General features: G+C 53.6%; 1 protein-coding gene across 3 annotated transcripts in view; it reads left to right on the top strand.

The window, feature by feature from the left end:
- FASTKD2 (FAST kinase domains 2) overlaps positions 1-10,754 on the top strand; it is a 31,935-nt gene extending 21,181 nt beyond the window's left edge. For all 3 annotated transcript variants that reach the window (XM_029069325.1, XM_029069324.1, XM_029069326.1), the window contains 3 exons: positions 2,735-2,822; positions 8,086-8,200; positions 10,360-10,754. In XM_029069325.1, coding sequence (XP_028925158.1) covers positions 2,735-2,822; positions 8,086-8,200; positions 10,360-10,467 — 311 coding nt within the window. In that variant the 3' untranslated portion in view covers positions 10,468-10,754. The remainder of the gene's footprint in view (positions 1-2,734; positions 2,823-8,085; positions 8,201-10,359) is intronic.
- Positions 10,755-14,471: the final 3,717 nt, after the last annotated feature.

Here is a 14,471-nt window from a genome sequence, read left to right as displayed (position 1 = left end):
GTATCCAACCCTATTGCCTTTCATTCATTCCTTCATTTAGTCGTATTTATTGAGCACTTACTGCGTGCGGAGCACTATACTAAGCGCTTGGGAGTGTACTGATAATAATGTTGGTATTTGTTAAGCGCTTACTATGTGCCGAGCACTGTTCTAAGCGCTGGGGTAGACATAGGGGAATCAGGTTGCCCCCCGTGGGGCTCACAGTCTTAATCCCCATTTTACAGATGAGGGAACCGAGGCACAGAGAAGTGAAGTGACTCGCCCACAGTCACACAGCCCACAAGTGGCAGAGCTGGGATTCGAACTCATGAGCCCTGACTCCAAAGCCCGTGCTCTTTGGAGTACGGCGTACTGTACTCCAGTGTACTCCGGTGCTTAGTACAGTGCCTGGCACATAGTAAGTGCTTAACAGATATCACAATTGTTATTATGATGTGCCAGGCGCTGGATTTAGCGCTGGGGTCGATACAAGATCGTCAGGTTGGACACAGCCCCATTTCTCATGTGGGGCCCACCGTCTAGGAGGGAGAACAGGAATTAAATCCGGATTTTTATCAATCAGTGGTATTTATTGAGCGCTCGCTGGGTGCGGAGCACCCTACTGAGCGCTCGGGAGGGTACGCCCTAACAGAGTTGGTCGACACATACCCTGCCCGTAACGAGCTTTTACTAAGGAGGAGACTGAGGCACAGAGGTGTTTTCGTGACTCGCCCAAGGCAGTAACTTAACGACCAAATGTGTACGCGGATGTGTCACCTCAGTGAAAACTGCAGCACTTCCCGGTAGTTTGGAAAGAGCCAGCGTTCCCACTCCGCCAAAATGCCTATGTTAATATCGGAGAGGGACTGTGGGAGTTGAGGGCGATACTTTTTTAAATTTTTCCTTCGGCCCAAGGAGCGGTACTTTTCCCTTGGATATGGGAAAATGTCTGCCGAAAGACGATTTCTTGGTTTACGGTAACTACTGGTGCACGAAGAGAATTTACTCCGTTAAATGAATCGCTTCAGTTAGGCCAGCTTCTTTTCAGACTCCTTGCAGCCGAATTCAAGTCACGGCCTCAACTGAGATACCCCTGGGTGGTTGGAAGTCACCAGTGGATGGGAGATCAGAGGAGCGGCGCGGCTTAGTGGGAAGAGCACGGGCTTGGGAGTCGAAGGTCGTGGGTTCCGATCCCGGCTCCGCCACTTGCCAGCTATGTGAATTTGGACAAGTCACTTCCCCGTGCTTCAGTTCCCTCGTTTATGAAGTGGGAATTAAGACGGTGGGTCCCATGTGGGACAGTCTGATAGCCTCGCATCTATCCTGGCACTTAGAACGGTGCTCGGCGTATTTTAAGCACTCAACAAATGGCATCGGGTAGAAGCCGGGGAAGCCGGAGACCAGGGGGACCTCTGGGGCAGTTCCTTGACTGCCTGAGATTTTCGACGGTCCAGGGGGCACGAGAACACGAAGAGATCACCCGAAAGTTTAAGGGGAAGCAGAGGGCTGTTGTCGATCAGTCGGTCGATCCATCGGTCGTACGTATTGAGCACTTCGTGTGTGCAGACCACTGTACTGAGTGCTGAAGGAGCGCGGTACAACCGAGTTGGTAGACGTGCTCCCTGCCCACGAGGAGCTTTCAGTCTAGAGTACAGTCTTGTGTGGGAGCTTTGACGTGTTATTTGGGGAGAGACCCGGGGAATGTAATAGCGACTTGGGGGCAAAAGAACTGCTGCTCACATAAAGCATTCTTGTCTAGAGTCCCACTCCTGCCCGGTTGGCTCTGTTTATCTCCCCTTCCGGAACCCGTGAGAAACACGGAAGCCGTGCGGCCTGAGGGGAAAGAGCGCTGTCCCGACAGCCGCCATCTGCTCTGCCGCCGTGAACAAGTCACTTCCCCGTTCCTCGGTCACCTCGTCTCTCAAATGGGGATCTTGAAGTCCTCCTCCCCCGACGTAAACTCCGAGTCCCGTGTGGAACAGGGGCTGCGTCCAACCCGATCATCTTGTATCTACCCCACCGCTCGGCACAGTGCCTGACACGTAGTAAGCACTTAAATAGTATTAAAAAACGCCAATCCTCATCGAGCCTTTACCCTGTAGGCTGGCCAACTGTCTACTACCGTGCCGGCCCGTGGCAGAGTTCCATGAGAAATCCAGTTGGAGCGTAACACTCTGTTGTGCTTTTAATCCGCCGGCTCACATTTTTTCCCTGTAAGGACCTGATTTATTTTTGGTTTACTTAAATACTTAGCCATGGTGCTTTAGGATTCTTTTGAAAGTTTGGAATTTAGCAAGAATGTGCCAATGGGCACTCCACCAAGTGTGAAAAGTCCTTTTACTAAGAATCTCCCCCGTTTCCCTTGGGTGGTGGTTCTTTTTGCCACTCCATCTTCCCCGTTTTCTTCCTACACTAGCTGTTGTTCGCGAGACTCTTTCTGGAAGCATGGCCAAGGACCGGTCAAATTGGGAAAGTGCTCTGGAGGCAGGGTGGCCTTGGGGCTAGAGCACAAGTCTGGGACAGATCACTGGTCTGCTGTGTGACCTTGGGCAAGTCGCTTAGCCTCTCTGGGCCTCAACTTTCTCATCTATAAAATGGGGAGAAAATGGATTTTGAGCCCCGTGTGGCCCAGGGACTGGGCTTCAATCTCATAACCTACGCGACACTTAGCACACGTGCCACGCCGCAATTATTCTTCTGAACCTTAAAATGCATTTTTAATTTACATTTAGCGTTCCGAATGCTTTCCTTTCAGACTTCGCTATCAGAATGGATGCAGACCGAAGGCATGTGTTTCCGGTGACCGAGGCAGATGTGCTGACAGATGATTCAGATGTTCAGAGGTTCCTTTTTGTCTGCTTTGGGGATTTCTTTGCCAGGCTCTCTCGGGGATAAATTCCTCCTCTAGATCACTTAGCAGTTCCCTCTTCCCAGCATTTCCTCGGTCCTTGGTATTTCTAATTCTTCAGGTCCTGCCAGGCTACTTGTTTGCTCCTTTCTTGTGATTTGGGTGCTTTCGGAGGGGTAACGACTTAAAGCTGCTGAGGTAAAATATTGTTTTGTTGGGCTGGGTACTGTGGTTGCCTAAATGAGAGAGATGTTAATTGCCAACAAGAAGCCATTTTAGTAGTGGCTTTATGTCCATGTATAATATATATGCATAGAAGTAGGGGGGAGAACAGATATACGTATGTACTCATTCAGTCGTATTTATTAGGCACTTACAGTGGGCAGAGCACCGTACTGAGCGCTTGGGAAAGTACGATACAACAATACATAGCGACATTCCCCGCCCAGAACGAGCTCATAGTCTATGTTCTCCCTCCTGCTTCGACTGTGAGCCGCGTGTGGGTCCCGGTTATCCTGTATCCAGCCCAGCGCCTCGTACAGCGCCTGGCACTTAGTAAGCGTTTAACAGAGATACTCTCAGTCCGTCACTCGTCTGTATTGAGCACATACCGTGTGTGTGTGTGTGCGCGTGTAGGGCAGTGTACCGAATGCTTGGCAGAGTACACTATAACGTATACGGTTGTCTTGCGTATTTGAAGATACCACTGAGAGGGGGGTCAGCCTCTGAGTGAGCGCGGGCCTGAAAAGGCTGCTCCAGGACTCCAATCCTGCACGCTGTCGTGCGCCCACGTAGATGTGCACGCACGCGCGCACACGTACGTCCGACCGTCCCCCCGGCGGGCTCATTCGATTGCCGTCCGAGGAGCCGGGAGCTCCCGACGTTACTGCCCCGAGTCTCACTCGATCCCCGAAGGTTTCATTCCCCAAAAGCCAGTCCATTCTGGATCACGCGGGCCGACAGTCGGCGCCGACGAAGGGTCGTCCGGGCCCGCGTGAGGACGGTGAAGCGTCGCCCGAGGCCGCACCTCGTTGTCCCCTTTAAGCGTTTCCTCCTCCCCCCCCTTGTTTCTGTTGGCTCTATTTCAGCTCACAGACCAGCCCCGGCGGGGTTTCCTTCTACCCTCCATTCTCCTTTCAAGTCCCACCCAGCAAAGCCGGGCTCAGGAGAACGTCGCTTCAGAGCTAGCAGGCCGACCTCAATCGATCAGTCAGATCGGTCCTATTTATCCAGAGCTTACTGTGTGCAGACCACCGTACTAAGCGCCTGGGAGAATTATTGCAATAGTAATAGTAATAATGGTATTGGTTAAGCGCCTACTTGTCAGCTGTGTGACTGTGGGCAAGTCACTTAACTTCTCTGTGCCTCAGTTCCCTCATCTGTAAAATGAGGATTAAGACTGTGAGCCCCACGTGGGACAACCTGATTCCCCTGTGTCTACCCCAGCGCTTAGAACAGTGCTCGGCACGTAGTAAGCGCTTAACAAATACCAACATTATTATTATTATTATTGTTACTGTGTGCCAAGCACTGTTCTAAGCACTGGGATACATAGAAGGTCATCAGGTTGTCCCACATGGGGCTCACAATCAGCTGTGTGACTTTGGGCAAGTCACTTAACTTCTCGGTGCCTCACTTACCTCGTCTGTAAAATGGGGATCAACACCGTGAGCCTCACGGGGATCAACGTGATTCCCCTGTATCTACCCCAGCGCTTACGACAATGCTCGGCACATAGCGCTCAACAGATACCAACGTTATGATTATTATTATCGATCCCCATCATTCATTCAATAGTATTTATTGAGCGCTTACTGTGTGCAGAGCACTGTACTAAGCGCTTGGGATGAACAAGTCGGCAACAGATGGAGACAGTCCCCGCCGTTTGACGGGCTCACGGTCTGATCGGGGGAGACGGACGGACGAGAACGATGGCGATAAATAGAGTCGGGGGGAAGAACGTCTCGTAAAAACAGTGGCGACTAAATAGAATCGAGGCGATGTACATTTCATTAACAAAATAAATAGGGTAATAAATATATACAGTCGAGCGGACGAGTACGGTGCTGAGGGGATGGCAAGGGAGAGGAGGAGGAGCAGAGGGAAATGGGGGGAAAAGAGGGTTAAGCTGCAGAGAGGTGAAGGGGGGGTGGTAGAGGGAGAAGTGGAGCTCAGTCTGGGAAGGCCTCTCGGAGGAGGTGAGTTTTAAGAGGGTTTTGAAGAGGGGAAGAGAATCGGTTTGGCGGAGGTGAGGAGGGAGGGCGTTCCGGGACCGCGGGAGGACGCGGCCCGGGGGTCGACGGCGGGACGGGCGAGACCGAGGGACGGCGAGGAGACGGGCGGCGGAGGAGCGGAGCGTGCGGGGTGGGCGGTGGAAAGAGAGAAGGGAGGAGAGGTGGGAAGGGGCGAGGGGACGGAGAGCCTCGAAGCCTAGAGTGAGGAGTTTTTGTTTGGAGCGGAGGTCGATAGGCAACCACTGGAGGTGTTTAAGAAGGGGAGTGACAGGCCCAGAGCGTTTCTGCGGGAAGATGAGCCGGGCGGCGGAGTGAAGAACAGACCGGAGCGGGGCGACAGAGGAGGAAGGGAGGTCAGAGAGAAGGCCGACACGGTAGTCTAGCCGGGATATAACGAGAGCCCGTAGCGGTAAGGTAGCCGTCTGGGTGGAGAGGAAAGGGCGGATCTTGGCGATATCGTAGAGGTGAAACCGGCAGGTCTCGGTGACGGATAGGACGCGTGGGGTGAACGAGAGAGACGAGTCGAGGATGACACCGAGATCGCGGGCCCGAGAGACGGGAAGGACGGTCGTGCCATCCACGGTGATAGGGAAGTCTGGGAGAGGACCGGGTTCGGGAGGGAAGACGAGGAGCTCGGTCTCGCTCGTGTCGAGTTTTAGGTGGCGGGCCGACATCCAGGTGGAGACGTCCCGGAGGCGGGAGGAGACGCGAGCCCGAAGGGAGGGGGAGAGGACAGGGGCGGAGATGGAGACCTGCGTGTCATCTGCGTAGAGATGGCAGTCGAAGCCGTGAGAGCGGATGAGTTCACCGAGGGAGTGAGTGCAAATGGAGAACGGAAGAGGGCCGAGAACTGACCCTTGAGGAACTCCGACAGTTAAAGGATGGGAGGGGGAGGGGGGCCAGCGAAGGAGACCGAGAATGACCGGCCAGAGAGGTGAGAGGAGAACCGGGAGAGGACGGAGTCCGTGAAGCCGAGGTGAGATAAGGTATGGAGGAGGAGGGGATGGTCGACAGTGTCGAAGGCAGCAGAGAGGTCAAGGAGGATCAGAATGGAGTAGGAGCCATCGGGTTCGGCAAGAAGGAGGTCACGGGTTACCTTAGAGAGAGCGGTCTCGGTAGAGCGGAGGGGACGGAAGCCAGATCGGAGGGGGTCTAGGAGAGAATGGGAGTTAAGGAATTCTAAGCATCGATCGTAGACGACTCGTTCTAGGATTTTGGAAAGGAAGGGTAGTAGAGAGGGCGATAACTGGAGGGGGAAGTGGGGTCGAGAGCTGGTTTTTTTAGGCTGGGGGAGACGTGGGCATGTTTGAAGGCAGAGGGGAAGGAGCCCTTGGAGATCGAGTGGTTAAAAACAGAAGTTAAGGAAGGGAGGAGGGCAGGGGCGACGGTTTTAATAAGGTGAGAGGGAATGGGGTCCGAGGCGCAGGTGGAGGGGGTGGCACTCGCGAGGAGGGAGGAGATCTCTGAGGATACTGCAGGGAAGGATGGGAAAGTAGGGGAGGGGGTCGGTGGGGGTGAGGGGAGAGGCGGAGGGGTGACTCTGGGGAGCTCAGACCTGATCGTGTTGATTTTCGTGAGGAAATAGGCGGCCAGATCATCGGGGGGTGAGAGATGGGGGAGGGGGAGGAACAGGGGGCCTAAGGAGAGAGTTAAAGGTCCGGAACAATCGGCGGGGGTGACGGGCGTGGGTGTCGATGAGGGAGGAGAAGAAGCTTTGCCTGGAGGAGGAGAGGGCAGAGTTAAGGCAGGAAAGGATAAATTTGAAGTGTGTGAGGTCGGCTCGGCGCTCGGACTTCCGCCAGCGGCGCTCGGCAGCTCGAGCATAGGAGCGGAGGAGGCGGACGGAGGAGGCGATCCGGGGCCGTGGGTTAGTGGAGCGAGAGCGGCGGAGGGAGGGGGGGGCGAGAGAGTCGAGATGAGTAGAGAGGGTGGAGTCGAGAGCGGAGACCCGATCGTCGCGAGTGGGAAGTGAGGACAGGGCGGCGAGGTGAGGAGAGATGCTGTTGGAGAGACGGATGGGATCGAGAGAGCGGAGGTCTCTGTGGGGCAGTAGCGAAGATCTGCAGGGGGAGGGAGTGTGGGAGATGAGGCAGGTGAGAAGGTTATGGTCAGAGAGAGGGATTTCAGAGTCGGCGAGGGAGGAGATGGTGCAGCGGTGGGAGATGACGAGATCGAGGGTGTGACCGAGTGGGTGAGTGGGCGCGGTACGGTGGAGGAGGAGGTCGGCAGAGTCGAGGAGGGACAGCGGGCGGGCGGCAGAGGAGTCGTCGGGCACATCCATAAGGACGTTGAAGTCTCCGAGGATCAGAGTGGGCAGAGAGAAGGAGAGGAGGAAGGTGAGAAAGGGGTCAAGGTGGTTGAAGAAGTTGTCAGTGCCGCCACCCACCTCTCTGGCCTCGCCATGTCCCTCCTCCCCCCTCCCCCTCCCGCCCCTTCCTATCCTCCCCTTCCCCTTCCCCTCTCTCGCTCAGCTCTTTCCCGCTCTCTCCTCTGTCTCCTCCCCCCCTCCCCTCCCCCGCCCTAGAACCCCACTTTACCAGCGCTACCCCTCTTCCCCCTCCCCCTACTCTCCCCCCCACCAAACCCCCTCCTCCCCCCCTCCCCCCTTCTCTCTTCCCCACCCACGCCCCATCCCAGTCCTCCTGTCCCACCGCCACCCGTCATCCCCCTCTCCCCGTCCAGGGCCCCGCCACCTCCTTCCCATCCGAACCCTCCCCTCCCCCGCCCTCCCCCCCCCCCCCGCACCCACAGCTACTTTCAAGTGTGGCAGGCACGGAGAAGTGAAGTGACTTGCCCAAAGGCACACAGCTGTCACGTGGCGGAGTCGGGATTAGAACCCACCACCTCTGACTCCCGAGCCCGGGCTCTTGCCACCAAGCCACGCCGCTTCAATAGTAGCCGAGTTTGGAATGCTCACTTACGGAGAGGTCCCAAAGGACGATTAGAACCGCGCGGCGCACGTCCTCGAAGCGGTCACTGAGCTTTCCAGTTCCGACGGTCCCGCGCTCATCTCTTTGGCTCCAGGGTTGCGCTGCTCTGTGTTCCGAGATCTTCTTTCTGTCTGGGCACGACACACCCCCGAGGCATCCTGGCCCTGAAGATGAGGCATATCAAATCGCTGGGCTATCACGTGATTGTGGTAAGTAGACACTGGGCCAGCGGAGCTCCTTGCTTTCAATCAGTCGACCGGCGGTATTTATTAAGCGCTTCCTACGTGCAGAGTACTGTACTGAGCACTTGGGAGAGGAGAGTAATGGTAATAATCGTGGTTTGTTAAGCGCCCAATTTGTGCCAGGCGCTATACTAAAGTGCTGGTGTGGATCGATCGGTTTTTCGTATTTATCGAGCGCCTTTTGGGGGCAGAACACCGTACTAAGCGCTCAGGAGAATACGATTACAATGTAAAAGACGCATTCCCTAGTTGGACACCGTTCCTGTCTCGCATGGGGCTCAATAGTCTTAATCCCCAAATGACGTGCCCAGGGTCACACAGCAGGCAAGCTGCGGGGCCAGGATTGGAACCCAGTTCCTCGTGACTCCTGCGGAGTTAGCAGATACGTTGTCTGCCCATAACGAGCTGAGAGCCTAGAGGGTGAGACAGACATTAATATGAATAATTTATATTATATGATTTAAGGATATGAACGTAAGTGCCGTGCAGTTGGGGGTGGGCCGATATCAAATGTCCGAAGGTCACAGATCCGAGCGCGTAGACGACGCGGAAGGGTGAGGGGGCCGGGGGAGAGAGGGCTTAATCGAGGAAGGCCTCCTGGAGGAGATGGGACCTTCCGTTTACAGGTAGATTGATGACTGCTAATAACGTTCGGCTTGCCGTAATAACGGGGACCCGGAACGTATCAGCTCCACATCTCTGTGATCTGCATCGTCTTCCAATCTCTCTGAGTTTCCCTGTGATTTTTTTGGCTTTCGGGACTCTCTTCCCAATAGTTTCCGATTCCCCAACGGATAACAAAAGCACGCGTTCCTTGCCAGGCATTCCACGGAGGCTGCCCGTGGCTTATCCTCTCCGCAACTCTTGCGGGAGGAGCGGGAGCTAGCTCCCCAGCCCCGAACAGATCTGAACCGGGAGCCAGGGAGCCCCGGTCCAGGTAGCCCAGAAGAGTCGGTGGTGTATATTGAGTAGTTTCCGTGTGCGGAGCACTGTACTAAGCACTTGGGAAGGTACGATATAATAGAGTTGGGAGATGTGATCCCTGCCCACAAGGGCTTTATAGCACGTGAGGAGACAGGCGTTAAAATAAATGACACTTTCCTCACCCCCCAGGGCCAGGGTAGTTGCCGGCGGGACGGGTATCCTGCGCTTGCCCCAGGAATATTAACGGGTCGCCTGCGTGTTGTTTCGGCCTTGGTCGGTTTCCCCGCCAAGTAGAGGCGAGACATTGGAGGTGACTCCTTGTGCCCGGTCGGGATTGGGAGAAAGGAATGACTCGGTGACGGCTTGACCCTGCTACCCCAGAGGAGGACTGCACAGACGCAGTCAGCCCTCTCGCCGCCAGCGCCCCCTCCCCACCACACACAAACCCACCGGCAGTCATCTCATTCCGTCATTAGGAAGGGCTCGTCGACCCGGAGGAAGATTGGGATCCGAGAATCGGGGCAACCGCAGGAGTTCCGCTTCTCCTGGAGAGCCTTGTTTTCCCTCCCAGGCCGCTGTCCTAATTCCGAATTTCACGATCGTCCCTGGAAGTGCCCCTAGAGCCCCCAAGGCGCTAAGGAGCCTCTGGTCCTTCGAGTCCAAGTCAATACCGAGCCTCAGCTGGACACTCAGCTGGTCGGCGACTCACAAGGCCTTTGGAAGCCCCGAGCCCAGTCTTAGGGAAGGCTAGCAGGCGGGAGTTTGGAGTGGCCCACTCTTCTTTCGTTTCCAAATGGACAGTGCCGAAGTGCCCCCCAAAATGAGGTAGCCCTTGCCAGTTGGGAGACACCCAGCGTGAAAGAAATCAGGTTATTTTAGTGGATTTGAAGGCCCCGGCAGAGCACGTTTCCATTTCTTTCGTGTTTTAAGTTGTCTGATGGAAGATGGATTTCTCATTCTGCGTGAAACCTCTAGCAGGCTTTTGAAGTTTAGAATTTGTCATCCCTGACCTCAGCACCATGTGCTTGCAGACTCTTAAAAGTACTATTTGACGATACTGATTCAGATCTCGGTTTTGGGAAAGCAGCCGACTCTATTTTATCTTACTCTCCCGGAGATGCTCTAAACCAGATGCGAGTCGAGTCTTTTTGTTGTTTCTGGCAGAGGAACTGACGCTTTCCGTCCTTCTTTCCGTTGGCTAGGTCAATAACTGGGAGGTTGAAAACCTGAAAATTGAAGACGCAGTCACCCTTTTGAAGACCAAAATATACTCGGCAGAAACTTTCCCCGCCGCTGATGTGCAGGGGTAGAAAAAATGGTCAAATAAAAGGAGGCGCTTGAGTGTATGAAGAAAATCGATCATCCATTTTATGAACGTTACTGTGAGGAAATCGCTAAGATGGCGGGTAATCTATCGCATATCCAGTTGTCAAGGAAATGAATAATGTAAGAATTCTCATGGACTGCTAGCAGTAGCAGTACGGCACCACTGAAAATGGGGGAAAATTTTCAGAGAGAATAATGTTGGTGTAAAAAAGAAATTATTGTGTTGGCCCGAAGTGTTTAAGTGAGAATACATTCTTTTTTTTTTTATTCATTCATTGTATTGTTTCTCTCTGAGATGCTTAGTACCATTTGTTCCCGATAACAAATGCGGTATTTGCTAGAGCACGAGTTTGGGAGTCAAAGGACATGGGTTCTAATCCCGGTTCTGCCACTTGTCTGATATGTGACCTGAGGCAAGTCACTTAACTTCTCTGTGCCTCTTACCTCATCTGTAAAATGGGGATTAAAGTGTGAGCCCCAGGGGGACAGCCTGATCACCCCGTGTCTTTCCCAGAGCTTAGAACAGTGCTTGGCACATAGTAAGCGCTTAACACATACCATTATCATCATTTATTAGGGGTTTACTCTACGTCAAGCACTGTACTAAGCGCTGAGAGAGCTACCAAATAGCTAGGTTGAACATAGTTCCCATATCACCTGGGATTCACCGTTTGAGGCAAGGGGGACAGATATTTAATTTTTACATCTGAGGAAACAGAGAGGTTAAATGGCTTGCCCAAAGTCATGCAACAGGTAACTGTACTTAAGTGTTAGGGAAAAGACAATAAAAGATCAATAAAACATAATCTGTGGCCCTCAGAGGGCTCACAGTCTAGAAAGAGGGGCTGGTAGTTGGGCACATAAGGAAAGTTTGAAATGTAATAGTAATAATAATGTTGGTATTTGTTAAGCGCTTACTATGTGCAGAGCACTGTTCTAAGCGCTGGGGTGGACACAGGATAATCAGGTTGTCCCACGTGGGGCTCACAGTCTTCATCCCCATTTTACAGATGAGGTAACTGAGGCACCGAGAAGTGAAGCGACTCGCCCACAGTCACACAGCCGACAAGCGGCAGAGCTGGGATTAGAACCCACGACCTCTGACTCCCAAGCCCGGGCTCTTTCCACGGAGCCACGCTGCTTCTCCAAGACAATACCACAAAAGTACATAAGCCCAATGATGAACACAATAAGAACACAAATTTGTAGGGCCGTTGGGGGGGGCTCATCTGCTTTTTGTTCCTTCCCTAGTGTTTAGGGCAATGCCGTCCACACAGTAGACACCCGTTAAATGCCCTTGTGCCTGCTCTATCTATCCTAGTGTATGGCACAGTGCTTGGCACAGAGCGCTTAAAAGGACAGCATTTAATGGTGTCGTTATCATTTATTCCTGGACTGTGGGACCGTCTCGGAGTCACGTGCAACTGATAACCGAGCAGTGCTTGGAAGACGGCCCACGTACGGCAGTGTTACCTATTTGTAGGTGTGTGTGTGCATATATGGATAACCTGATTATCTCGTATCTACCTCAGGGCTTAGAACAGTGCTCAGCACATAGTAAGTACTTAAAAATTGCCATAATCATCATCATTATTATTATGTACATGTATTTGTCCTTCATACTCAAAGACACCATTGACGGTGAAGTCCATGTGTGTATATATGTGTATGTGAGACCCCTAGTCTCAGCCACGCTGTGCCCACAAAACGGTTGTCCTTTAGTTGTACTATTGTACTCAATAATAATAATAATAATGGTATCTGTTAATAATAATCATCATAATTATAGTGGTTAAGCGCTCACCAAGTACCAGGCGCTGCACTAAGTCGTGGGGTGGGTACAGACAAATTGTGTTGGACCCAGACCCTGTCCCGCGTGAGACTCACAGTCTCAGTCCTCATTTTACAGATGAGATAACTGAGGCCTAGAGGAGTGAAGTGACTTACCCGAGGTCACAGCAGACAAGCGGCAGAGCTGGTATTAGAAGCCGTGACCTTAATGTTGGTATTTGTTAAGCGCTCACACTGTGCAGAGCACTGTTCTAAGCGCTGGGGGGAGATACAGGGTCATCGGGTCGTCCCACGTGAGGCTCGCAGTGAATCCCCATTTTACAGATGAGGTAACTGAGGCCCAGAGAAGCGAAGTGACTTGCCCACGGTCACCCAGCCGACAGGTGGCGGAGCCGGGAGTCGAACCCATGACCTCTGACCCCCAAGCCCGGGCTCTTTCCACTGAGCCACGCCGCTTCTCTTCCGACTCCCAGGCCTGTGCTCGGTGCACTATGCCATACTGCGCTTACGACGCGCCAGGCACTGTGCTAAGCGCCGAGGTGGATACTCTCTGTAGTGCCTGGCGTTGTTTTCTCTTTTGCCTCCTTGCTTGTTTTTCCATCTGGACTTTTTCTCCCCGAGAGCCACTCCCCTGTTGCCAGCGGTGAGCGTCCAGGCAGGCCCGTCCTCAGCCACCCTCCCCCAGTTCGCAGCAGCCCGATGTCTAAGGTTCTCTTTTACTGCGGCCTAAAGACGCTTCCTCCGCCCTCCGTGCTCCAGCTTTCCCGATTTCCGCTCCGCCACAATACCGGCCGGCTGCCGGAAGAAACGGGGTGATTGGATTCACGTGGCGGACCCGGCCGGATCTGTTTTGGTTTGCAAATCTGGCGGGAGTCAGGAGATATCATAAACATCTGAATCGCGCCATTCTCAAGGGGAGGTTCTGCTATTCCTCGGGGCAGAAGGTGGGGGCCCAAGCTTTCTGTCCAGAACAACCTCCTCGAGGCGGGGCAGGAGAAATGTGTTCAGAGGGGCTTGGGGCGGCTCGGTGCCCGTCAATGAGCCCGGCCGTGAAGCGCTCAATCCCACGTGCCGTTGACGGTCTTGCGGTTGCTACCGTGGCAGGCAGCAAAGAGGAAAGGCGTGTGTGGTGTCACCCTAATTCATTCCGTATGAATAGTCCGCTTTCCAGGGCTTAATGATTCTGTGATGTGGTCGGGCTAACGCAGGTTAAAAAAAAAAAAAGCCTGGAGGGTATTCAGTATGGTTAATAATAACTGTGGTATCCGCTGAGCACCCACTCCGCCTAGCCCGTGTCCTGCCTCTGGCCTGGAACTCCCTCCCATTTCGTACCTAACACACGATCCCTTTCCCAACTTTCAGATCCTCGTCCTTCTAAGAGCCTTTCTTCAACTAAGCCCTCAATTCCCTTTCTCTCACTCCCTTCTCTGTCACCCCTGCGCTTGGACCCGGACCCTCTATTCACCCCTCTCCGAGCCCCGCGGCACTACCGTACACATCCTCCTCCGAATGCCGTCCAGTCGTCTCCGACCCACGGCGACTCCAAGGACACGCCTTCTTCGGAATGTCTCGTCTTCTGTCATAAAGTCATTCCCGTTTGTCTCCCCGAAGAGTTTTCTTGGTAAAGATACGGAGGTGGTTTACCGTTGTCTTCTTCTGCGTAGTAAAAACTTGAGTCTCCGCCGTTGTCTCTGAACAGCGTTTCGATCGCTTGACTTTACGGAGCCTTTGATCCTTTCCCGTGCCGCCGTTGCCCAGCACGGTTGCGACGACTTGGATGCTTCGGCTTAGACCTTTCCATTAGGGGTAGCCACATAGGGCATAGCTCTAAGGCCCGCGGGCGTACGCGAACTCTCCTGCCGTGATGAGGCGTCGCTACATAGGAGAAGTGCCTCACTTATCTGTAAAATGGGGATTGAGCCTTTCGGCCCCAGATACGACCGGGGCTTAGTACAGGTGTCACAGTAAGCGCTCAATAAATACGATTAAGTGAATGAACGCCACTAAGCCGTCAAGCCCGTCATCCCATCACCACCAGGGAGACTGTGAGCCCGTCACTGGGCAGGGATCGTCTCTATCTGTTGGCGACTTGCCCGTTCCAAGCGCTTAGTACAGTGCTGTGCACATAGTAAGCGCTAGTAAATACTACTGAACGAAACAACAGTACCAAAGACGGGCTATTTCTCTGACCCTCTAC

The sequence above is a fragment of the Ornithorhynchus anatinus genome, chromosome 7 (assembly GCF_004115215.2).
Source record: "Ornithorhynchus anatinus isolate Pmale09 chromosome 7, mOrnAna1.pri.v4, whole genome shotgun sequence".
NCBI lineage: Eukaryota > Metazoa > Chordata > Mammalia > Monotremata > Ornithorhynchidae > Ornithorhynchus > Ornithorhynchus anatinus.
Note: the sequence above shows the minus strand (reverse complement) of the source record. Positions and strands in the feature narration are given on the sequence as shown.